The sequence below is a fragment of the Eutrema salsugineum genome, unplaced genomic scaffold (assembly GCF_000478725.1).
Source record: "Eutrema salsugineum unplaced genomic scaffold, Eutsalg1_0 scaffold_7, whole genome shotgun sequence".
Classification (NCBI taxonomy): domain Eukaryota; kingdom Viridiplantae; phylum Streptophyta; class Magnoliopsida; order Brassicales; family Brassicaceae; genus Eutrema; species Eutrema salsugineum.
This window is the reverse complement of record NW_006256486.1, coordinates 1,147,683-1,173,876: the sequence shown is the minus strand read 5'-3', so window position 1 is coordinate 1,173,876 and position 26,194 is coordinate 1,147,683. Positions and strand designations below refer to the sequence as shown.

Below are 26,194 nucleotides of genomic sequence, written 5' to 3'. Positions count from 1 at the left end.
AATAGTCTGGAACCAACCAAGCTTTGTGAAGTTGGGATCTTGTTTTATTGTAGTACATTGATTCTTGGATCTGCATTTTTTTTTTCCTCCGAATAATACTGCTCATTGCAGCTTGGAAGAATCTACGGGATTGGCCATAGATTTAAGATAGTGAAAACCAAAAACAAATGAGCAAAATAAAATTGAAATCGCAAAATATGATGACTTGGCTCTGCTAGATCTCGAAGAGGATGGAAGTACGATGACTTTGGAACTTGAAAGCCGAAATTATAGTCAAACAGAGAAAGTAACTTCAAAGAAGACACACAGTATATTAAAAATAAAATAAAAATCAGATAAATGATGTGATTAGTTCTCTGTTTGGAAGCTAAAACACTTAGATAAGTTTCACATCCTCAACATAGTTTGAAAATGCGTAAACTCTACCAAAACGGTACTGTTTGGATACTCTTACTCCTTTGATAATGTTCGTCTCAAGATTGTAGTAGAAGACTGAAGAGTATATGTCCTTAAACCAATTTAGGTAGTCTCGGTTATGTGAAGGGAATTAGAAGCCGGTTTAGGCTTGGTTATTAGACACGTGTGGGAATCATGTAAGTGACTAAGATATAAAGTCACAGTCCTCACATAATTCAGTCTTATTCTAGAAGGTCTAGATTCATCCCGAAGATTAAGGGCTGTATCATAGACGAGAGAGAGACGAGAGAGATACAACATTGTAAATCAGCTAAAAGCTTGAGATAGTGAATTTCGGAGGATTCCTCTGGCGAGACGTAGGTGGCGGTTTTGCCCCGAACTCGTAAAACTCTTGGTGTCGATTTACTTTTTGTTCTTTCTATTTGCGAAGTAGAGAGAGTCTTATTTTCACAAATTGGTATCAGAGCTGAGGTTTTCAGCGAAGGAGTTAATAGCAAATAGGAAGCTCAAGATTCGGAGAAATCTCGAAGATCTCGATTGATTCAGTATCCCGAGTTCAAGAGTCGAAAGATCAAATCGATCTGGTGATGTCAACGTCTGGAGTTAAAGCGGAGGTGGTTTGTTTCTTCGATGGAACCGGGGATTTCTCCTTATGGAAGCGTAGGATGCTTGCGCATCTCAGTGTTCAAGGTCTCAAAGATGTTCTCACTGAGAGAACTGAAGAAGAAGAGCCAGATAAAGAAGATAGTACAAGCACGGATAAAGATCCAGAGAAGCTAAAGAAGAAAATTGTAGAAGACGAGAAAAGATCCGCAAGATGTGAAAAGGCGTTAAATCTGATTTGCCATAACGTTAGTGATCACGTATTACGCAAGATCGAGAACTGTAAAACTGCGGCAGAGGCATGGAATCTTCTGGAAAAGTCATACATGTCGAAGTCCTTACCAAATAGAGTTGATTCTCAGCTCAAGCTCTATGGTTACAAGATGCAAGAAAGCCGCACTATCGATCAAAACGTTGATGATTTCTTGAAGATCATCGGAGAACTTAGTCATCTAAGTATAGAGGTTCCGGATGAGGTACAAGCAATCTTACTCCTTAATGCCTTACCGCCTAAGTTTGAATCGCTTAAGGAAACACTTAAGTATGGAAGAGAGACAGTAAGGTTAGAGGAGATTGCAAGTTCAGCTAGATCCAAAGAAAGGGACTTAAACTCGATGCAAAGTAAGTCTTCGGAGGGTCACTACGTTCGTGGTAGATCCGAAACGAGAGGTCAACAAAGTAGTAAAAGACAGGGGAGGTCCAGATCCAAGTCTAAAGAAGGCAAGAAGATTTGTTGGATATGCGGCAAGGAAGGGCACTATAAGAAACAGTGCTACAAATGGCTCGAGAAGAACAAGCATACAGTTCAAACCGAAAAAGGAGAGACGTCCTTAGCTAAAGACGATGCTCGAGATCTGGTCGGACTTATTGCATCAAAAGTAAACTTGTCACTGGAGCACTTGTACATGGAAGAGTGGATTATGGATACAGGATGCTCGTTCCACATGACACCAAGAAGGGATATTTTCATCGATTTCCAGGAAGTGACTTCAGGAAAGGTTAGAATGGCAAATAGTTCACAGTGTGAGATAAAAGGGATTGGTTCAGTGAGGTTTCAGAACCAGGATGGAACTACATTCACACTTTCAGGAGTGAGATATATGCCAGATATATCTCGAAATTTGATCTCAATGGGAACGTTAGAAGAGAAAGGGTGTGAATTCAAGGGCGCTAAAGGAGTAATCAAGGTGATTTTGGGCAGCACGGTTATTATGAAAGGTGCTAGAAAGGGACAGGATACTCTGTACATCTTGCAGGGGTCAGCAAAGGTTTCTGAGGTGTGTAATGCTGAAGGAGTTTATCAAACCAGAGTTTGGCACAGCAGGCTAGGGCACGTTGGTCAGAAGAGTATGGATTTGCTAGCTAAGAAGGGATGTTTTGGTAAAGACAGGGTATCGGAAATCAAGTTTTGTGAGGATTGTGTTTTGGGTAAAACGCACAAGACTAGTTTCAAGTCGGCTCAACATACAACAAAGGAAAGGCTGGATTACATCCATTCAGATTTGTGGGGTTCTCCCAATGTCCCTATGAGCCTAGGAAGATGTCAATATTTTGTTTCATTCACCGATGACTGGTCAAGGAAAGTGTGGATCTACTTCTTGAGAACCAAGGATGAAGTTTTCACCAAGTTCGTTGAGTGGAAGAAGATGGTGGAGACTCAAACAGAACGTAAGGTGAAGAAGCTTAGAACGGACAATGGGCTCGAGTTTTGTAATCAACGGTTCGATCAGTTCTGCAAAGATGAAGGTATTGTAAGGCATAGGACTTGTACCTATACGCCTCAATAAAACGGAACTGCAGAAAGGTTGAATAGAACGATTATGAATAAGGTCATCAGTATGCTGAGCGAGAGTGGCTTGGATCAAAGATTTTGGGCTGAAGCTGCTTCGACATCGGTGTATTTGATAAATAGAACCCCCTCTAGTGCCATTGGGTTTGATATACCTGAAGAACGCTGGACTACGTCAGTGCCGAATCTAACTGGTTTGAGAGTTTTCGGTTGTGTTGCGTATGTGCATTCGAGTGAGGGGAAGCTAGACCCAAGAGCAAAGAAGGGTATCTTCACTGGATATCCAGATGGCGTAAAGGGTTTTCGGGTCTGGTTAATCGAGGAGAACAAGTGCGTTATAAGCCGTAACATTGTGTTCAGAGAAGATGTGCTTTACAAGGATCTCAAACTCGGACAACAGTCAGGTATTTCTAAATCTTCTTTTGATACTAATGATACGTTTAGCTTTGATTTTGCAGATACAGGTTCAACTGAGGATGACACAGTTCAAGGTGGAGACACTGAAGGTGAAGATCAAAGTCATGAGTCTCGCGTAAGTGAAGAGACTGAGTCATCTGTGCAGGATCTAAGGGGTCATCAGTTGATAAGAGATAGACCAAGAAGACAGACCAGGTTACCAGCGAAATTGAAATATTATGAAGTTTATGGGGATGAGGACTCAGATGAGGTAGCTGGGTATGCGTATCTGGTTACTGAAGACGGTGGCAAGTCTGAACCTGAGAGTTATCAAGATGCATTAGCTGATGAAGACAGGGATAAGTGGTTAGAAGCCAGTGATGAAGAAATGAGTTCTCTGAGGAAGGATAAGACTTGGGTCTTAGTTGACAGAGTTGAAGGGCATAAACCTATTGGGAGTAAATGGGTGTATAAGAGAAAGGCCGGAATTGATGGTGTTGAAGCCCCAAGGTTTAAAGCTAGATTAGTTGTGAAGGGCTACTCGCAGAGAGAAGGAATAGACTATCAGGAGATATTCTCACTGGTAGTGAAACATGTGTCAATTCGGTTCATTCTGTCGATGGTGGTTCGTTTTGATATGGAGTTGCAGCAACTGGACGTCAAGACAGATTTTTTGCATGGTTTTTTGGATGAGGAGATCTACATGGATCAGCCTGAGGGATATGTAGATCAGAGACATCCAGAGAAAGTGTGTTTGCTCAAGAAATCCTTGTATGGTTTGAAGCAATCACCAAGACAATGGAACAAGAGATTCAATGATTTCATGAAGGTCAATGGATACAAGAGGAGTGATCTGGATATGTGTGTCTACTACAAGGAAGAAAGTAAGCACAACTACGTATATCTACTATTATACGTAGATGATATCCTCATTGCGTCAAGAGATAAGAAGTTAGTGAAAGACTTGAAAATTCTTCTAAGTTCAGAATTCGATATGAAAGACTTAGGGGAAGCTAAAAAGATTTTAGGGATGGAAATTACCAGAGACAGAGTAAAAGGGACCCTAACTTTATCTCAATAAGGTTATCTCTCAAAGGTACTTGGAAGATTCAATATGGATCGGTGCAAACCAGTGAGTACGCCTTTGGGAGCACATTTCAGATTAAGAGGAGCTACGGATAAGGAGTTGCAGGACCAGTTTGAAACCATGAAAGGAGTTCCTTACCAAAGCGCAGTTGGGAGTCTTATGTACTCTATGATAGGTACTAGGCCAGATTTAGCTCATCCGGTTGGTTTGGTGTGTAGGTACATGAGCAGACCTGTTAAAGACCACTGGCAGGCAGTTAAGTGGATATTACGGTATGTCAATGGCACTTTACGAAAGAAGCTATACTTCAGAAAGGAAGGAGAGTTTGTGGTGAAAGGCTATTGTGATGCTGACTTCGCAGCAGACCTGGATCGTAGAAGGTCAACTACAGGTCTAGTGTTTACTGTTGGAGGTAATGTGGTGAGCTGGAAATCGAGTTTACAGAAGGTTGTAGCGCTTTCCACTACTGAGGCCGAGTATATGGCTCTAACAGAGGCATCTAAAGAGGCAGTTTGGCTTAAAGGTCTAATGGAAGAGCTAGGTTTCAAGCAGGAGGCAGTAAACATCTATTATGACTCGCAGAGTGCAATAGCGTTGGCGAGGAATGCGGTTCATCATGAAAGGACGAAACATGTAGCGGTCAAGTTTCATTTCATCAGAGATCTGATTGAGGATGGTTATGTCTCAGTGTTGAAAATCGCAACTGAGAATAATCCTACTGACATATTTACCAAGGTGTTACCTGTGAGCAAGCTTCAGAGTGCTTTGAAGCTGCTACATGTTACTGAAGATTGAGCTGTAAAGCTCAAAGGGATATGAAGCTGAGTGGGTTTACTCAGGAAGATTAGAGGCTGTTATTCAGAAAGAATAAAGTGAGTGTGATTTACTCAAAGATCCGGAGGGGAATTCACAAAGTTATGGTATTAAGGACAAGGTTGAGATTTGAAGAGTATATGTCCTTAAACCAATTTAGGTAGTCTCGGTTATGTGAAGGGAATTAGAAGCCGGTTTAGGCTTGGTTATTAGACACGTGTGGGAATCGTGTAAGTGACTAAGATATAAAGTCACAGTCCTCACATAATTCAGTCTTATTCTAGAAGGTCTAGATTCATCCCGAAGATTAAGGGCTGTATCATAGACGAGAGAGAGACGAGAGAGATACAACATTGTAAATCAGCTAAAAGCTTGAGATAGTGAATTCCGGAGGATTCCTCTGGCGAGACGTTGGTGACGGTTTTGCCCCGAACTCGTAAAACTCTCGGTGTCGATTTACTTTCTGTTCTTTCTATTTGCGAAGTAGAGAGAGTCTTATCTTCACAAAGACATAGAAAATATCTCGTGTACAGTATGGGTACAAGATAATTTCGCCACTGTCAATCGTTCCAGCAATGCCTACATTTCTGCTCATTGCATACATAATCGAGGGCATTTGGTAGACATGCGTTTGCTTCGACCATTCATGTCTCTCAACATCCTCTAAAACCCACAACTCAAAACGATTACGGATAGTATCAAAAGAACAAGCACCTAATTTACCCTTGTAGTTTATCAGAGCCAAACGTCTAAAAAATAGGATCTCTGTAGCCAAGTCTAGACCAACGTTAATAAAACTGAATGTATCAGACCTAACATCAAAGCAAACCATAGTAGGTTCGTTGTTGATCTTAGCGGGATAATACAAAACACCATTGATACATATCCCGTTATCCTCTAGAGGATAATGTAGTGCGCAACATTGGATCTTCCTCCATAAGAGATTTCCATTTCCATTTTCGGTCCACATTAAAATCATCTTGTGGTTGCGGTGAAGAGTAGAAGAACAAGTTTGATCCATCGTTGAAGGCGAAAAGGAGATGTGCTGTAGCGGAGGACTTGATCGAGAACAACTGTTTGTAGTTTGGACGGCGAATGATCGACGACCAGCGTTTCGATACGCAGCGACACTTTGCCATGCACTTAGTTGATAATCTTGAGAAGATATTCGTGACCAGATCTAAGGGAAGAGGATCAAAGTAATCATCTCTTTCTCCTCCAGAGAAGAGACATGCTGCATCCGTTTCCGTGTGTTCATTCATCGATCGCCGAGACTAAACCAAACCCTAGATTATGGCTCTCTGTAGTCGATTTAGTTCTATGTCATCATGATTTTACTACTTGCATTGTTTTTTTTTTAGCGAAAAAAAAAATCATGGTAAGGTCATGATGTTCTCGAAGGTATTTATTGGAGTTAATTATATCCGGCCGGTTATGCTAATGTGATTAAACCGGACTAATTAATTAGATCATATGATTGTAACTAATGAAATGTCATACAAACTTGTAAATTCTATGTGCATATCGGTTTTGAGGTTGGAATCCAGACAAACTTGTGTTGTGGGTTCTAGAAGATTCTGGAGAAGATAAATGCATGGTCCAAGAGTATAACTGGTGCTGGTGAAATTGTGTGTTTCGTCGCTTTGTTAAAACCCTTTCTACCTTTTCTACTACAATATCGAGAGGAACACTTGTACAAGAGTCGAAATTCAGGGACTTGAAGGGTTTGAGCATCATCCTTTTGTTGGCATCTTTCTAGACTATGTAGAGAATATAACACCACTTGATTATGCAAGTAGTGTGTTCAAGGCTTCATAAGTTAATTACTTTTTTGGATTTTTCAACTTTTTTAATTTGTGATATTGGTTCCTGCCTGGAAGATTTTATCACTACAAGAATGAGGGGCTTTTCCGTCGAATTATTTACGACGATTTTTAGTCGTCGTAAATTTACGACGACATTACGTCGTCGTAAATTCGACGTAAAAAATGACCCTCGTAAAATCGTCGTAATATTACGACGATATTACGACGAATGAAGAACGAATTTTATTTCGTCGTAATATTGTCGTAATATTTACATCGATAATACGACTAATTGTCCTCTATCTTGTAATTGACGTAAAATCAATGTAAATGTGATGTAAATTTTTATTTTGACGTAAATTTGATGTAAATATGCAATGATAATATGTTGGTAACCAAACAAAAAATTCTATATATACCTTTTCTTCTCTCATTATTCCATCAACCCAAAAAAACATATAAAGACACAAATTTTTTGAGTCTTTGAATGTTTAAGTAAAATTTTTAGTAGTTGAAATTTATATCAAATTTCAAAAACAAAAAGTCAAATATTTGTTTTTGAAATGTCTATATACGATCTACGAAAGTGGATGTATACGCCCAAAAATGGTGATGGGTCGTTGACTGAAGACTTCAAAAACGGATTGGAAATATTCATGTACCGAGCCGGCCTTATGCAAACTGTAATTGAAAGCGGCAAAATGTATTGTCCTTGTGTGAAATGCAAAAATAGGAAACATATTCCTATTGACACTGTCTGGCAGCATTTATTGAATAGAGGGTTCATGCCCCAATACTTTATTTGGTATCAGCATGGAGAGGGATATGGTCAAAGTAGTGGTCAGACGGCTGCACGGAGTAGTAGTAATCATCAAGAACATGTGGATTTTGAAGCGTCCAATGATTATCAAAGTAGTCAAGTTCAGGGTGAAGATCATGATAGGATGCATGAAATGGTTACTGATGCATTTCATGAAACACATGCTGATACTGTTGAGGAGCCCAATGCAGATGCGAAACGCTTTTATGATATGTTAAACGCAGCAAAACAGCCTCTGTACGAGGGATGTAGGGAAGGTTTATAAAAATTATCATTGGCAGCTCGGATGATGACAGTAAAAACTGATCACAATCTATCTGAAGTTTGCATGAACGATTGGACAGATCTTATTAAAGAGTATCTGCCAGATGATAATTTGGCTGCTGAAACGTATTATGAAATTCAGAAGCTGGTTTTTAGTCTTGGATTACCTTCTGAGATGATTGATGTTTGTGTTGATAATTGTATGCTTTTTTGGAGAGATGATGAGAAGCTTGAAGAATGTCGTTTCTGCCAAAAGCCAAGATATAGACTGCAAATTGCTGGGCGTAAGAAGATTCCTTACCAACGAATGTGGTATCTTCCTATCACTGATAGGTTAAAAACACTATATCAATCTGAACGGACAGCTGCGTCAATTTGCTTAAGTGTTGACTTGGACATATGTTGACTATTACGACGAATTTACGACGATTATTTATAAATCGTCGTAAATTCGTCGTAAAATGTAAACCCTAAACCCTATAGGGTTTAGCTTTCCCCACTCACAGAATGGTTTTTGGGTGCATTTTCCTGAGTAAACTAATGTATTATATAAGGTTTTGTAGTATAAGATTAAAGAACTTGTAGATATGTGGTTTATGTTACGACGAATTTACGACGAATCACACCCATTCGTCGTAAATTCGTCGTAAAATACCATCGAGTTTACGACGAAATGTAGCCCCTAAATCTTATAATCAATCTTTTCTGGGGTTCGGGGGGATTTAAATGAAGATAATGATATGGCTTACCATCTCATAAGGTAAAACAACTTTCTAAACAAAAAAAAAAAAATTTCAAAATTTGACATATATGTGTTTATCAAGTAATCTTAAGGTGTTATATACATTTAGAGAAGATATAAGAATTTATCTTAGATCAAACCAAATTCTTCATTATGTTATGTAAACATGCTAAAAACTTATACAGACCACATTTAGCATGTATAGGCATGCTTGTATGTGCTTATGGGTGTTTCAATTTTTGTAATTCATCATTTTTGTACATACCATCGTAAAATCGTCGTAATATTACGACGATTTTACGACGATATGTAAATACATAGCCGTTATAATTTTTATGATTTATAAGGATTTGTCGTAAATTCGTCGTAATTTTACGATGATTTTACGACGAATAATCCTGATCGTCGTAAATTCGTCGCAAAGTCCAGATACAACCACGTGTGTGTGTCTTATTCGCTTTGTTGTACGGTTGCAGCTTTACGTCGGATTTACGACGAATAAAAATTCTATATATATGGAAGCACCCCTTCCTCATTTCGTCGCTCATTCAACTTCTTCCTCTCCCTGCTTCCTCCTCACTTCGTTGCTTCCCTGCAAACCCACAAAATCAGGTAATTTTTTTTTTTACTTAAAATCTAATTTTTATTTTTAATTAGTTTAGAAATACAAACGGTTTAGGTCGGAAATTAGTTTAGGCTCGGAATTTGTTAGATTTAGGATCAGAATTTGTTAGATTAAGGATTTAGGGTGTTTGTTAGATTTAGGATCATAATTTAAAATTAATTTGTAATTTCAAAAATAAAAATTTTCCGGTTTTGCAAACAATGACTCGACGGAGGACGCACTACATCAACTTTATGGCGGATGGACACTCTTCCCGGGCGTCTGCCTCGGGAAACACCGGGACCGATGTCCCTTCATCTTCCGGAGCCTCCCAGGTTCCGAATACCGTAGCGGAGCAGTCTCCACCACCGCCTCCACCACTACCTCCACCACCACCTCCACCGCCGGCTCCCGAACCGGTGGCCCACCCTCCTCATCCGTATGCCCAATTTACGGTTGAGGCCTTACTAGTCCTACCGGGACGGGGGGCTTTACGACGTCTGGTTCCCGGAAAAGCAGAACCAGGCTCTTATTGGTAAGTAAAATTTTTTGTTTTTTATATTGTTTTAAATTAATGCTTTAATTTTCTTAAATATTAATGTAATAATGTTTTTTTTTTGGTTTCATAGGTTTGACTTGGATAATTGTGTTGGTCGGAGCGTTTCCGACACAATTAAGAGTCATTTCGTTGAGCCGCACTACAACTGGAGCAAGGTGTCGCAAGAGACGTTCGACACCTGGTACAAGTGCTTCGCGATAATGTTTTTTAAATCTTATTTATATCATTTTAAATTATTTTAAATTTAATTAATCTTACTTTTATATTGTTTATATAATTTTTTGATTTCTTTTGCAGCAACGGTGGAACTGGGACATCGGGATCAACGAGACGGTCCGCGAAGCTTTCCGGCTGAAGGCGCAGAAACGCCTAGTCAACACCGTTTCCGATTGGAAGCAGAAGAGGGAGACCGATGGAGACGACGCAAAGCCGAGCTCCATGTCCACTTTCTATTGGAACGGGTTGAAGGCGTATTGGCTGGACCCGCATGCCCAAACCACTCCGGCTAAGTGTTCGGCCGTCCGAAACCGGGTCGGTCCTAACGGTCAGAAGTTAGTGACCCCGCACACTTCTGGCCAAATATCTTTTGCGGGAAGACGTCTCATGATGGTAAGTAATTAAATATAAATTATTTAATTATTATTTCATTTTTAATTATTGCTATAATTTATTAAATATTTTTGACTAATGTTTATTAATTGGTAGGCCGAGGAGAACGGAGGAAAACTACCTCCAATGACGAAGCTCTTCGAGACCACTCACCGGAAGAGGGACGGGAGCTTTGTCGACGCTCGGTCAGAGGAGATCTACAATGCCGCTATGCAGCGGATAGCCGAGCGGGAGACCTAGACCACACCTGACGGTACTATCCAAGTACCGTTGACCGTCGCTGAGCAAGACCAGATTTTCGAGGAGGTATGATCTATTTCAATTTTTTAAAAATTTATTATATTTATTACTTAATAAATAATTAACGTTTTTATTTTCCATTTGTAAGCTGCTCCGAAGAAGAAGGGCCGAACCTTAGGGATGGGCTCTATTAGAGACTGTCCTGCCGCCTCGGCTTCCGGATTTCGCACGCAGGAGGATCGGAGTCATCTTCGCCAGGAGCTTGCTACGGCCAATGCTGAGATCACCACTCTCAGGCATGAGCAAGTGGCCCAGAAGCAGGAGCTCACCGAGATGCACGGTCTCTTCGACATCATTGCGGAAGCGGTTCCGCAGTTGGCCACCGCAATCCGAGCGAGGCAACAGCGAGCACGAGGGGTCTTTGAGACCGGTGGTACTTCCGGTATTGGACCATTGGACCAGCAGACGCAGGGTCAGTCTTCGGCTCCGGTAGTGCAGACGGGAAACGACGGTCCAGCAGCGACGGGCGGCCAAGACGGAGAGCCTCCTCGTGACGTCGATCTCAACCTCGACGATTACGAAATCACATTGTAGATTAGGTTTTTTGTAAAAAACAATTTGTATTAATTTTTTTCTTTTACTTATAAATTATTTTCGAATTTAAATTTCAATTTAAATTGTTTTTTTCTATTTTTAATTTTTTGATTATTTTAAAAATTCATTAATTAAATTAAAATCGAATTAAATAATTAATTTATAAATCGACGTAAATTCGTCGTAAATTTAGGTCGATCTAACGTCGAATATTTCACGACGGATTTACGTCGAATATGTTTACGTCGGATTTACGTCGAAACTTTACGACGAATTAACATCGACAATTAAAAAATTAGTTTCCCTTAATTGAAATTGTTCGTCTCCTAATCGTTGTTAAATCGATGTAATTTTACATCGATTTTACGTCGTTCTTATGATGGACTTATTTCGTTGTACTTTCGTTGGAAAATTTATGTCACGTTTACGACGAATAGTTTTCGACGATATTACGACGATTTTCCTGGGTTGATAATTTTACGACGATTTTACGACGATTTCTATTTTACGACGATTGTTTTACGACGATTTTTTTTCGTCGTTAGTTCGACGTAAATGCTCTTTTACGTCGATTTTACGTCGATATCTGCCGACGTAAAACCGATCTTTCTTGTAGTGTATGGACTTTAAATTCTCATCACAAGATATCATGGGATTTATTGGCTTTTAGTTTTGCTTTGTCTTTCAAGATTTTAACTCTTTCTCACAAATTAGAAATGTTTGACTTGTTTAGTCTTTTAGTTGATTATTAGAGCATGTACATTAGGGGATCAAGAGGGGTTTATGGCACAGTTTTTGAGACAAAAGAGTTTAATCTTAAAGAGACAGTATCATCCCGACGAACCTGAAGAGACGGTATCATCCAAAATGGAGCATTCTGATTGGTCGAAAATTATAATTTTCAAATTAAATAAAAAAAAATTAAAACCAAAAAAAAATATTATTATATTCTGGTGAACCCCTTTCTTAGGGATTCACTGATGTACATGCTTATGGAGTAGTTGTTTGCCAACACGCGCACACAGGTTGGTATTGCTCTTCTTTTTGTAATTAAACGTGATCATATGTCCTCTTTCTTACAGCAATGAATATCAACAACATTGATCAGATTCTGTAGATGAAGCTTCGGTATGTTGATTAGTGTAAGTAACTAATGGTTATCACTCTCCATTAATGCAGATCTGTAACACAGAATAGCTTCAGTTTCAAGACTTGTCATGCCTGATTGTACGTGTTTATCTTACATATGATTAGACCTTTTAAGTTTGGAGAATCTATATATAACTATAGTTACCGACTAAATAGTTTCGGTACTGATACCACCACATAGTGGGTACAACCATATTTGAAAGATTAGTTAAGGAATAGAAGAGTCGATTATATAAAGAAAGATATTTTATATATATTGAACAATTACAAATTACAAAGACTTTCAATTTTTTTTTCTGACTTTTTGGTTTGGTTTATTCAAGCACTCAAACTTCTTATTTATAGATTTATAGTACTGGAATCACACACGTAGATACTTAACTTAAAACTTTCTAGTATGTAAATACTTAACTTCCTTATACATAATTATTTATTCTTTACTTGCATGCATCATTATTCTATACTTATTCAACATTTATACTTATTCAACATGTACTGATGTACATCATTAGCCTAAACGTCATAGGCTTATAGGCGTTCATCTCCTTTGGGTATTCTCCTTTCGAGGTTCAAAGATTTATATACTTTCAACCATCATGCCACAGAACAATTGATGCTTTTTTCTTGTTTTCATATCATTACTTGATCAGTGGCATGATAGATGATGCAGTACGTGGATGGTATAGCAGGTGGTGGCATAGTTCAGATCCATGCAGGTTTAGCTTCGTGTGATGATTTAGCTAAGTGAGAGGTTACCCTAGTCCTCTGCTGCAGATCAGAATACTACTGACAGACTTTTCCGAATAAAAATCGAGGTGTTACGTTATTGATAAGAAAAACTTAACTAAATCATTACACGAAACTAAACGTACGTGCATATGGATATGAGCTTGTCCTTTTCTAACGGTTGCAAGCTTAATCCTAATCTGTTATTCTGATGCAAAAAATACCCAAACAATATACATTCATTTAATTTTCTACATATTCAAGTCAAATTAACTTGCTTAATTGGCGTTGATGTTTATTTTTTTGGTATGGCAATATCTTTGCATTCGTGTTTTATTCCCGGCACTGGCGTTATGTTATAAATACTTTTCTCGTAACATTTTTAGTATAATAAATATTTCAAAACTAATTTAATAACTTATCTCTGTCCAACAAAAATAATTCAAGTACCTACCAAAGAGCTAATCGCGTAAATATGATAATTAATTAACTCGAGTATAAATATGTAACCGGAACCGAAAAATCGAATCCACCGGATCGGAGGGGGAAAAAAAAAAAACCGTGTCGCCATTAACGAAGGTTGAGCTGCTTTTACCACAATGCTATCTCCTCGTAAGCTATTCCACGCGCGGCCATCACTAGCCACGCGCCGATCGACGGCTCTTATCGTTTTAACTTCCCTAGCTATCGGAATCGCCGGATTCACATTTGGACTCGCCGTGATTATCTTCCCGGCTCTCCGATTAACCGGCCGTAATTGCTTGACGAACTCTCCTCCGAAGACGGTTCGAGTCGTTTGGGACGTCGCCGGAAATAGTAATGCCGTTGGTGGCGAAGGGAAGAGGCACAAGGTTATGGGATTCGTAGGTATTCAAACCGGGTTCGGATCCGCCGGTCGGAGACGAGCGCTTAGGAAGACATGGATGCCGTCAGATCCGGAAGGGCTTCGACGGTACTGATTGATATTGAGATTCTCTTTGCCATTGTTCTTGTGGAGTCATTGCAATGCTTAAATTGGTTTGATCTGGATTTTAATTAGCAAATCTGAGATTTTGAAAAGTTTGTGTGGTGTGTGAACACTTCTTACTATGCTGAATTGATCTTGATTCTTGGATAGAGATGAATCTGATTAGGTGCTGATTAGTGAACTTTAATCTCTAAAATATCACCAGATTCAAGAAATTACAGTATAATCAACTTCATGGTTTCTTCTGCTGTAGTACATTGAGTCTTGGATGCTTTCTCTATTTAGATGGATCTAGTTGTGTTTGCCTTTTTAGTGGATAACACTGTTCTTTGCAGCTTGGAGGAATCTACAGGATTGGCCATCAGGTTTGTAATTGGGAAAACCAAAAATGAACAAAAAATGGCTGAGCTCAGAAGAGAAATAGCAGAGTATGATGACTTTGTACTGCTAGATATCGAAGAGGAGTACAGTAAGCTCCCTTACAAAACGTCAGTGAGAGTGATTTGCTTTTCTTCTATTTTTTTCTTTCTCTAGATCTTATCTGACACATTATGATCCAAAAGGCTCTAATTTGTCGTAGTCTTTATTCTTTTTTTTTTGTTATATAGTTTGGCTTTCTTCAAAGCTGCTTACGCGCTTTATGATTCTGAGTTCTATGTCAAAGCTGACGATGATATATACTTGAGGCCAGGTGGTTATCTCTTATGGTTAATCTCTGTCCTCAGGACCAAACACACAAAAAAGTGTGGCCTTTGTATGAACTTCTGTTGATTTATTTCATGTTTTTTTTTTCCGCAGATCGACTCTCTCTGCTATTGGCAAAAGAGCGGAGTCACTCTCAAACATACCTAGGATGCTTGAAAAAGGGTCCAGTTTTCACAGATCCTAAACTCAAATGGTAAGAAGGCGACAACAAAACTGAGACCTTATTTATATACTTTTGAATTCTGCCTGGAAACAAAACTGGAATTTCGCAGGTATGAACCATTGTCTCATCTGCTGGGAAAAGAGTACTTTCTTCATGCTTATGGCCCGATTTACGCTCTCTCTGCTGATGTAGTAGCAAGTTTGGTTGCCCTCAAGAATAACAGGCATGCTCTGTTTTCAAAAACTTGACAAAAATGTCATAGTGTCCTGTTTCTCTTTGCGTAGTAAAAATTTGTCTTTTCGGCAACTGCAGTTTCAGGATGTTTAACAACGAGGACGTAACAATAGGTGCGTGGATGCTGGCAATGAACGTCAACCACGAGAATCATCACATCCTTTGCGAACCAGAATGTTCGCCTTCCTCTGTTGCTGTTTGGGACATCCCCAAATGCTCAGGTTCTGTAGATTTTCTTTCTTGCAGTTTCGAATAATTAACACATAAATAATAGTAATGTGATAAACTCTTGGTGCGGTTCTGTCTTTGGATCCAGATCAATAACATAACAAGCTGTACAAGCATTTGATCATATCTTCTTTAACTGGTGCAGGTCTTTGTAATCCGGAGAAAAGGATGTTGGAACTTCACAAGCAAGAAAGCTGCTCGAAAAGCCCGACATTGCCATCAGATGATGAGTGATCTTTTTCCTCTTCCTACCTTGAAATGTTCGTATAAACCTCTTCTTGTGGTGGACGAGTCTATAACAGAGAGAGGGAGAGAGATCCGCTTCTTCGACCAACCCTGCAACAAGATTGATTCATAGAGATTGCCTCACAGAGATTGCTTTTTTTTTTTTTGTCTATGATTTTAGAAGAGAGAGTTTTGTTCCTTCTGTTTCATAATCTTAGTGAGAGCCACCATAATCTAAGTCTATACCATGTATTGTGGTTTACAACAATCATTCAAATTATAGTGAACCAATGTGTAGTCGATTTTTTTTTTTTTAACTTCTAGCGACCATAACCTTAGTTCATGGCTCTATGCCATCGCTCATTGCATACAGATTCAGGGGCCATTTGGTGGATATACACTAAGCTTTGACTATTTATGTTTCTCGGCATCCTCTAAAAGCCACAACTCAAAAGGATTATGGTAAATATCAGCATTAATAACATCAAAGCAAACCATCGTACGTATTTTTTGTTATGGATCCTTTTCTTGGATACTACAAAACACCATTAATACATATACCATTATCGTCTAGAGGATAAGGAATTGTGGACATTTCTCCATAAAAGATGTCCATTTCCTGCCCCTAATGTGAAAATATGATGCGTAATACCTTGCGCAACAGTTTTCTCAGCAAGAAGACACATTCCAAGGTTTAAAGATATTCTTGCATTGTGGTTTCGAGACTCTCTTCTCAGTAGCATTAAATGTTCTTGTATCGGATTTTGTTCAAACCGGATTAGCTATGTCAATGTAAGGCACTGTTTTTCTTTTTGTTTTTTTTTTTCATCTATGTAACATCCCTATATAAGTTAATAAAACATCATAAAATCTTTAAAAAAAAAGAAATACCTGAAATCTCACTATCGCATAGTTTCACATTCACAATCCAAGTGAGTTAACATACTTACGTATGGCAGACAACAAGTAATGAAAAAAAAAATACTGTAGTTTATCTATATGCTTTCTTGTAAAGTGATAAATTAAAAGGGAAAAAAATAAAAGAAAGCGCTAAATTGGATGGATTTTGTCATTATATTCCACGTGGGTGGCTCGACCTCTGTGTACAATCATGTGCTGAATCTAAAGGGCATTCATTGTGGTAAGTCTCTGAATCTTGAATGAATTCCTTTTTTTTTTTCCTAAATTTTAAAATTTTGGTAAGTATTTTTTTAGTAATAAGAAAAAGGTGTCCGTACTGCATATCAAGATTTCAAGGAAGAAAAAGATGGAAACATTCTAATAAGAGTGAATGAAACCATTTGGGCTTTCTGGATTTCTTCGTTTTTTGCATCTCTCTAGCTTCCTCTTTTGGACGATGTCTCAGTTTCACTCCTTTGGAACTTGCATTTTCCATTTTTATATTTTTATATATTTTGCTTTTTTTCTTTTATTTTTTCTTCTTTCATCCGTTTTTGTGTTTACATTATTATTTTGTGGATATGTGTCAATGATACATATATACACATGTCGTAGTAGACATGTAGGAGTGCCTGATTTAGTTATCGATTTTTGATTTTGTAGTTTATTGATTTCAGTTCAGTTTGATTTCTTAGTATTTTTATTTATTTATAAGTTTATGAAATTGACATTTTTATGAAAGATAAAAAAGGACTAGAAAATCAATTAATTAATTTAAAAAGTATACTTTGTGAATCTTCTTTGCACCAGTCACCAGTGTGCAGTGTAATCGCATCTACTATCTAACTGAGAGAAACCAGTGATGATGCTTGCTCTGACGTCGCTTTTGAAGGACAATCGTCATCTTTGACCAAATATATATGGTATATAGTATTTTCTTTGACAATACATTTTTGGATTCAATTAGTGTGAAAACATTAATTTTACTCAGTTTCCTTCCGTAGTTTTATGGTATCATATTCGATTTTTCTATTTGAGGTTAACCTAAAATTCATAACATGAAAAAGATAGACTTTTGACTAAACTCTTAACACTAAAAATATATATATATATATTTGGTTGGAATTACGTTATTAACGGTAGGTCAAGTTACATCTCAAAATATTTAATTGTTTATAATGAAATTTGAAAATATAATAACCATAGGTTTTGACATTCCGATCATATACAAGCCAACAAAATTATGCAAAAATAAATACGATAAATATCATTGACAATAGATTGGACAGTGTAAATCACACGGATCAGGCAAAATAAAATGAGATAGTGTAAGATGTGCAAGACAAACGGCGTGAAACAATCTGAAAGAAATATGTTGTATATAATACAAATATACAATCATTTGTTTTTTTATTAGTTTATTTTAAAACTCCAAATGTTTGAAAATAACTTCTTTAATATATATCACACCTTACCGCTATTATATTTGTCATTCATAGACATAATAGCTACAGACAATGAACAATTCATTATTTGTAAGACACTTACATTTAAAGGAAATTTTTAAGCTGGACTCAAGATTCATAAAACACATACTCTGAATATAACCCATAAAAAAGAACTATACCAAATATACAAATATGCTTTTCCCCATCTCCATAAAGTCGTCACTTAACGACAGATTGATGGCAAATTATGTGTAACCCATAACTAATCACAAATTAGGCGATATGAATATACCTGACCACAATTAATAATTTTTTAGTTATATACACGTTACCGTAAAAACGTTTTTTTTGTTGAAAATATGACATCAAGACATCAACATTCATGTATATCACTGTTGAGAAATTTTGAGTCGGAGATTGTCCCAAGTGTCAAAGCTATCGAAGAATATCTATAAAAAAAAAAGAGAGGCTTTTCAATTAAGTATTCGCTTTTATGAAGGGAAGCATTCAACTATTTATTTTCATGTTCGACTTCAAACACCTAACTTGCTCTACAAGACCACCATCGATACATAATAGCATATGTACAAGATTTCGGTACGTTATATGCTTGCAAGTAAAAAAAAACAGATTTTTGGGGATTATATGTGTTAGAGTCTTAGAGCATAGTTTGATAAAAAAAAAGTGTGATTTGTATAATCGAAGTGTGGGGGTTAACAGAAGAAAACAAATTGTAGAAATACTTCATTTTTGGGTGGTGATTACATGATATTCTATGTGTGATAAAACAATGTTATTTTACTTTTTATTATAAAAACACACGATATATATTACGCTAGTGTCGGTATACCAAACCCACTAATACGATCCCCGAGTTGTAACCGCTCCATTAAGCTATACTTTCGCATACGTATAATTGACTCAAACGTTTTGCTTTTGTTAATTGACACACACATATTTTTATTTATGTATTTATATATACTTCAATAAGTTACCTTTAATCTGACATAAATTTGAATGGCAAGAATTAAAAAGTGGGAGCCAGGTTAATAACAGAATCTGTTTCCAGCTGTTTGAAATTTACGATGACTATGTTCTATGGAGTGTACAAATCTTTGTCACAAAGTGCTACTACTTGTTAAAAAAAAGTGCTACCACTATTTTCTGGTTTTCATCAATGTATATATATTAATATATATGTTAGAGATGAGTAGAACATTTGAAAATATGTAATATACACATGTAAATATGTAAGCGTAAATTTGGGCCTACTTAAGTGTTGTACAAATAGAATGAAAAAGAAACGAGGAAACCAGAAGAAGAAAGAAATTTTGTGCGAAAGAAGCCAATAATACATAGATGTGTGCGAACTTCGAGGTTACTTACCCAAATTAAATCTATATACTTTCTTTCTTCATTAACTTTTCTAATTTACATTATTTTTAGCTTTGTTTTTGTTGGATAACATTGTTAGTTTTATATTAATGGCATGTTCCCTCTCTTATTAAAATGTGATTCTCTGTATTATGTTATTCCTTACTTCTTAGTGACTGGTTTTTGTATCGGAGTTGGTTAAATTTGTTTCTTTAAGACCATAATCAAAAGTAACATTCGTGGATTTACAAAGATGTGTATGTATTCTTGTATTTGGCAACGTAATCCTTCAATTTTACAGTGAATTTTTCCACTAATGTACTATAATGAGTTGGTAAGTTGATTTATTTTGAAACCTTGAGAATCTATTTTCGGATTTTTATGTTAGTATATAAATTTGGTACAAGTAACCTGAAAGTGGATTTCTTTATGTGTAAGACTTGTATTGAAAGCTCTTTATTTTCATTTAGTTGCTAATACAATGAACTTATTCATCTTATCAGTAAAAAATAGTAAATAATAAATTGTACTTATAAATACTTACAAGAAAACATTTAGTGATAAAATGTATTTGGTCTCTTTTTAATTTTTTTGGGCAGTTGGTACCTAATTTAATTTTCATTTATTAACCATCTAATTTAATTTTTGACATGTTATATTATCTGCTTCTTAAAATGTCCTTTTGGGACACTACACAATTGTCGTAGATTGTCTGGGAGCGTAGACGTCACTTCCCACAAGCCGCGAGTGGGCTTTTTGTATGTCATAAGCGCCAAAGTACAAAGAAAAATCGAACAGTACCGAAAGCGAAGTAAGCAGATTTTTCTAAATATATATATAATTATATATATATATATATATTTGCAATATATACGGCTACTAACAATTATTTTCTTAATTTGTTTATTTATTTATTTCTGATTAAATCATAAAGCGAAAAAATGGAAAGATAAAAGCAAAAATATAAATCTGTCTCGTGAAGCAGCAGGTGAACAAGAAGTGTTTATTTTTTGGACAACATTTAATATATTACTTATTTCCAAAATTTCATATTCATTTTATGAACTTACAAAAAAAAAAGGTTCTCTGTAAAGAAAGTTATTTTTACTCAAATGTAATCTATCTTTTTTTAAAATACTTATTTTTTCGAATACTTAAGTAAGATTGTTTAAAAGCTAAAACATTGTTTTTTCTTCTATTTCTGGTTATTCAGTTGGAACTTTGAACCATGTTGTAGAATTTTACCCATAATTTCATTGCGTTTTTTTTTTGCTCTTTGTTGTAGAATAATTATTCTTTTTTAATGCAATCTGCTTATTCAATTGGAATTATGTTGGAGAACACTTTATAAAAAATATGTTGTAGAATTTCAACCATAACTTTAAAAGTTCGTTAATTCAATCCTTTTCATTTTTTTAATTTATCATTAACTTTGTTTTCTGTTTTTTTGTTTGTTCTTTGTTGTAGAATATAATTAACCTTTTTTTTCCTTTCTTTTGTCAAACGAAATTAATTAATTATTATGATCTATCCTTTTTTTTGGTTGTGTGTAATATTTAATAGTGAATATTCGCTCTGCTTCTCCATCTTCACTCCTCTTCTTCTGTGAACCTTCTCTCTTCTCTCTCTCTCGGAAACACTTTCTCTCTCTAGGCACTCACATTCATTCTTTGCTTCGCCCTTTTTATTCACGAGATCCCCATCTCTCTCTCTCTTTCTCTTTCCCTTTCGATGCCTTTGATCAGAGTATCTAATCCTCCATTCGTCGTCTTCTCCATCTCCGGTCTCCTCCGTCTCCATTGACGGCCATTGCTCTTAATTCTTCATCGGAGTGAAAACCCTAACTGGCTAATACCCAGAAACCTCCATTAGGGTTTCCTTCGATTTTCACTGATTTCGTTTTTCTTCGCCGGTAAATTAAAAAAAATGTCGCAGTCGGGTAAACCGATTCGTGAATCTGACAATCGTTTGAGCTCCGAGATCAATAAACCGGATTTCCGTGAACTGGATCTTGGTTCGCCGGTTTCTCCGCTTCGTTCTCAGCCACGTGGACTCACCACCACCACAACCACCACAAGTAGTAGCAGCTCCAGCTCCTCCGGATCTGTAACGGGTCGGGTTAGACATGCTCCGGTTATCGGAAGATCCGATTCGGTTCGCGGTAGCCAATCCGGTTCGAGCAGTGGGAATCTAAGAACGAGTCAAGCTAGATCGGACTCAGTTACTTCGAATTCACAGCCACTCGTCTCCTCCTCTAGCCAGAGCTCCGCTACTTCTCCGGCTCCGACGCCGGCGAATGTACTTCCTACCGGAAACATTTGTCCCTCCGGTAAGATCCAAATCACCGGAATGACACAAAGCCGCTCGAGAAGCGACGTTCTCGGATCTGGAACAGGAACGTACGGACACGGAAGCATAATGCGAGGCGGAGGAAGCAGTGTATCTCCGGCGAAACCCACCGGAGGAGGATCTCCGAGACAAGCATCGAATTCGCCGGTAACTGTCGGTGGCTCTAGTAGAAGTAGTCCCGTCGCAGGAGAAACACTATGGAAGAAAGCGATTTTAGGTTCGGATGCAGAGGAAGTGAAGAGAGTAGGGAACGAAATGTACAGGAAAGGTTTGTTCAGTGAGGCTTTGAAGCTGTACGAGAGAGCAATAGCTTTATCACCGACAAACGCGGCTTACCGGAGCAATCGAGCCGCCGCATTGACGGGTTTGTCTCGAATCGGCGAAGCTGTCAAGGAGTGTGAAGAAGCTGTGAGATCGGATCCAAACTATGCAAGAGCTCATCACCGTTTGGCCTTATTGCTTATTAGGTAAAAATTGCCACTTTCTTGATGAAGTGATGAGGTTGCTTTTTAGGGCTCTTTTGTTGATATGTTTTGATTACTTGGTTGCAGATTAGGTCAGGTTAATAGTGCAAGGAAGCATCTTTGTTTTCTTGGGAAACCATCAGATACCATGGAGTTGCAGAAGCTTGAAGCAGTGGAAAAACATATGAGCAAATGCGCAGATGCGCGAAGGCTCGGTGATTGGAAAACTGTTTTGATGGACGCAGATGCAGCTATTGTTTCTGGAGCAGATTTGTCTCCTCAAGTAAGAATTCAAATTTTGTGGGATATAGATAGAATCAGAATCAAAGTCAGATGTTTTTTTTTTAAAACTGTTATGTCTTAAACTTTGCAGCTAGTTATGTGTAAAGTAGAAGCACTCTTGAAACTTCACCGGCTTGATGATGCCCAAACAAAGCTATTAGAAGTTCCTAGAGTAGAGCCGTTTCCTGTATCTTGTTCGCAGACTCGGTTTTCTGGTATGGTCTGTGAAGCCTATACATATTTTGTCAGAGCTCAAATCGACATGGCTTTAGGAAGGTGAGAAGATTAGAGAAACAAATTTCAAATGCCGATGTTGAATAAAAGTTTTGTTAAAAAAAAAAGAGGGTAAAGAGCAGATGATGAATTCTTGCAGGTTTGACAATGCAGTTATGGCTGCGGAGAAAGCTAGCCAAATCGATCCACGAAGCAACGAAGTTGCTATGTTACATAATACTGTTACATTGGTTGCTAGGGCTCGTGCTCGTGGTAACGATCTATATAAATCAGAAAGATACACGGAAGCAAGCTCAGCATATGCAGAAGGCCTTAAGCTTGATCCTTGCAATGCTATTCTATACTGTAACCGGGCAGCTTGTTGGTTTAAACTTGGAATGTGGGAACGCTCAATTGAAGATTGTAACCAGGCGCTGCGTTTCCAACCAAGTTACACAAAGCCACTTCTTCGTAGAGCTGCCTCAAATAGCAAGGTACATAATAAAAAAACTGCATTATCAATTAGTTTGGTTTGTAATTTGTTTTGAGATGGTGCTTAAGTTTCTTTCTTCAACTGTAGATGGAGCGATGGGCAGCTGCAGTGAGTGATTATGAAGCCTTGAGAAGGGAACTACCTCATGACAAGGAAGTTGCTGAGTCTTTATTTCACGCTCAAGTCGCATTGAAGAAATCTCGCGGAGAAGAAGTTTTGAATATGGAATTTGGTGGTGAAGTTGAGGAAGTTTATAGCCGTGAACAGTTTAAAGCTGCCATGAATCTACCAGGTAAAAAAAAAACATGGCATTTGCTCGTCTGCTTCTTACAATGGTATCTTTTCTTGATTGGACCTCTGATCTAACTATGAAATAAATGTGATGACTTCATTCGAACCCAGGGGTTTCGGTTATCCATTTCTCGACAGCCTCTGATCATCAATGCAAGCAAATATCTCCATTTGTGGACTCGCTGTGTACTCGTTACCCATCTATACACTTCCTCAAGGTAAGTTTACATGACTCAAAACATTTTGTAACTCCATAGGTAGCGACTGACTCTAAATTCTACCTTTTTGGTTAGGTGGACATCGATAAATGTCCTTCGATAGGTAATGCAGAGAATGTGAGGGTTGTACCGACAGTGAAGATATACAAGAACGGTACTCGGGTAAAGGAGATTGTCTGTCCAAGCAAAGAAGTGTTGGAGTACTCAGTGAGGCACTATAGCGGTTAAACCTCAAAAACCCACTCTTTTTTTTTTTCACTCTTCTACAACTCCTCATTACCCTCAAGAAACTTCTCAATAACCTCACTTTAACTTCCTAAGATGCTTCATTTACCAGGGAACCCATTAGTGTAGAGTTTCAGCTCATTATGATTTGTTCATTCATTCCCCTCTTCATTGCCCTGTGATCTTGTATCTGTCTGTGCTCTGTTCTGTCTTATTCTTCCCTACTTCCATTCATTTTTCTCTACAGATTGAGATTGCATTGGCTCCTTCTTCTTCTTCTACTACTACTTTTAGCTTCACTTGTTTAGATATTAAGATATGTTACTGGTTGGAGATTACTCCGTGTACATAATAAGAGAAGTTCAGATGCGAGTGAAGAAGGGTCTTACTAAAAAGGGCAAAAGAGGAAGATTTCGATTCTTCATTTCAATTCTCTTTTTTTTTTCTTTGTTACTTTTAGTTTTAGCTTAGTGAAACCAAGAAGAAAGTGAACCACCTTGTCATTTCAACTCTCCTCTTTTTCACAACAATTTCATCAATAAAGATAATTTTTTTAAATTCATTTTCCACTAAATTAATGGCTTTTTATTTTCGTACATTCGACCTAAGTTCGTATAGATTTCTATCTATAAATATTGTTAGAAAAGTTGAAATATTTACCTATTTTTTAACAAGAGGAATTTGGAAGATGACTCTTATAATTTCAACTTTTAATCAAAGAAAAGGGAGATGGTGATTGAGATTTCAATGTTGGGTTTTATAATAGGTTTAGTCGTTACTATATATAAAAGGGAGAACGGATTAATAATTAGAGATTTGATTTGGTTTGTAATGCTAGCGACTGTTGTTAATGCTCTCCCGTTCTTATGTGTTGATTGCCCTTTCTTCAAGGGATTGAAAAGAAAAGAGAATCTAATATGCCCATTTTTTTTAAAAAAGTTTTGTCAACATAATATGCCCATTTAAAGTTGTCTGAAATCACTTTTTAAGCTAATAACTTCTTTGTAAAGAGAAAATAATTATTAACATAACGCCCAAAATATAATAATTTAAAAACCCAATACTATAAAATATGGAAAAAAGTCGTTACCGGTGCTATACTACGCCGACTGTCGTCGGTGCCCTATATTCACGTTTAATTGACACGTATTTATCCTTTTTTATATTTTTTTTGGCTTTTGTGGATAATATATCTTTGGTCGTCTTCAACTTTTAGCAACTTGGGTAAAATACCAGAAATAAAGCCTATTTACTAGTCGACAAAAAAGAAAAGAAAAAAGCCTATTCACTTATTACTAATAAAATTTCTCATCTCCTTGAATCTTTTTCTTCCTCTACAAATCAGTGGAGGCGCGTGATTAACAAATACCGACTTTTCTAATGTGAACTTTTTGACCTTTCGAAAATTAATATGATAAACGTACTTATTGTAGTTGGAAAATAAAAACGTACTTATTACTTTAGAAGTTATTACGTATAAAGTACGTTGGGAAAATTGGTACACCGTACAGGTACACTATAAATTCTCCACACAATTAATAGAGCCGCTGGGGCGTTACCGAATCCAAAAAAATGCAAGGCGTGTCTACATAAGAGACTTAAACACCGTGTAGTTTTCTCCGCACCACTTTTCTTCTTTTTTCAACGGCCTCTTTCCACAATGTCTGCCGTTTTCCCGGGACCACATATACATACATACTCCGCCCGACATGTGTGTAGTTTGTGTACACGATGATTAAGGTGGGAACAAGAACCGTAATCAGAAAAATTTAACCAAACCAAACCGTATTAGGCAAAATTAAACCGAATCTTTCCTATTATTTGTATTTGTATTTGTATTTTGACAAAAAAAAAACAAACCGAAAACAGAGAGCATGACCATCCTTAACAAATGATAATGCTCCGTAAAGAGGAAGGTTAAGTAAGAGACAAACAAACAAGAAAAGATTCTCTCTGTTTTGTTGCACTTGAGAAAAACAGAGAATGTGTTCATGATCTCGAATAATTCGTACACAAAGATCAAACATTTTGACGGTGGATACATAAACAACTCAGAAATCCAACCGCATTATTTATTATTACTCGAATCCGTAAAAGGAGACTAGAGAGAAAGAGAGAGATTTCAAAGTTTACTTCATCTGTTTGTTTGTTTACTCAACCGGTGTTTTGGAGACCTGCAGCACTAGAAGCCCCACTTC

General features: G+C 37.3%; 3 protein-coding genes across 4 annotated transcripts in view; 2 read left to right on the top strand and 1 right to left on the bottom strand.

Annotated features, from left to right (window-relative positions):
• The first annotated feature begins 13,758 nt into the window (after window positions 1–13,758).
• Window positions 13,759–16,046, top strand: LOC18011007 (probable beta-1,3-galactosyltransferase 14). The gene is made up of 7 exons (XM_006392742.2): window positions 13,759–14,169; window positions 14,520–14,672; window positions 14,793–14,875; window positions 14,983–15,082; window positions 15,162–15,275; window positions 15,365–15,507; window positions 15,660–16,046. The coding sequence occupies exons 1-7, from the start codon at window positions 13,817–13,819 to the stop codon at window positions 15,746–15,748; spliced, it is 1,035 nt and encodes a 344-aa protein (XP_006392804.1). The 5' UTR covers window positions 13,759–13,816; the 3' UTR covers window positions 15,749–16,046.
• A 5,014-nt stretch (window positions 16,047–21,060) lies between these two features.
• LOC18011006 (TPR repeat-containing thioredoxin TTL1) lies at window positions 21,061–24,554 on the top strand. Its single transcript, XM_006392741.2, has 7 exons — window positions 21,061–22,277; window positions 22,362–22,557; window positions 22,648–22,832; window positions 22,930–23,263; window positions 23,350–23,554; window positions 23,665–23,771; window positions 23,847–24,554. Exons 1-7 carry the CDS (start codon window positions 21,388–21,390, stop codon window positions 23,997–23,999), a joined length of 2,070 nt encoding a protein of 689 aa, XP_006392803.1. The 5' UTR covers window positions 21,061–21,387; the 3' UTR covers window positions 24,000–24,554.
• A 1,380-nt stretch (window positions 24,555–25,934) lies between these two features.
• Window positions 25,935–26,194, bottom strand: part of LOC18010747 (phosphoenolpyruvate carboxylase 1) — a 4,404-nt gene continuing 4,144 nt past the window's right edge. For both annotated transcript variants that reach the window (XM_024150185.1, XM_006392739.2), the window contains one exon: window positions 25,935–26,181. In XM_024150185.1, coding sequence (XP_024005953.1) covers window positions 26,151–26,181 — 31 coding nt within the window. In that variant the 3' untranslated portion in view covers window positions 25,935–26,150. The remainder of the gene's footprint in view (window positions 26,182–26,194) is intronic.

Coding starts and splice junctions, on each gene's coding strand:
- LOC18011007 (XM_006392742.2), top strand. CDS start 13,817: ATGCTATCTCCTCGTAAGCTATTCCACGCGCGGCCATCACTAGCCACG. Junction 14,170..14,519: donor GATCCGGAAGGGCTTCGACG/GTACTGATTGAT, acceptor TGTTCTTTGCAG/CTTGGAGGAATCTACAGGAT. Junction 15,276..15,364: donor GTTGCCCTCAAGAATAACAG/GCATGCTCTGTT, acceptor CGGCAACTGCAG/TTTCAGGATGTTTAACAACG.
- LOC18011006 (XM_006392741.2), top strand. CDS start 21,388: ATGTCGCAGTCGGGTAAACCGATTCGTGAATCTGACAATCGTTTGAGC. Junction 22,278..22,361: donor TTGGCCTTATTGCTTATTAG/GTAAAAATTGCC, acceptor ACTTGGTTGCAG/ATTAGGTCAGGTTAATAGTG. Junction 23,772..23,846: donor CATCTATACACTTCCTCAAG/GTAAGTTTACAT, acceptor CTTTTTGGTTAG/GTGGACATCGATAAATGTCC.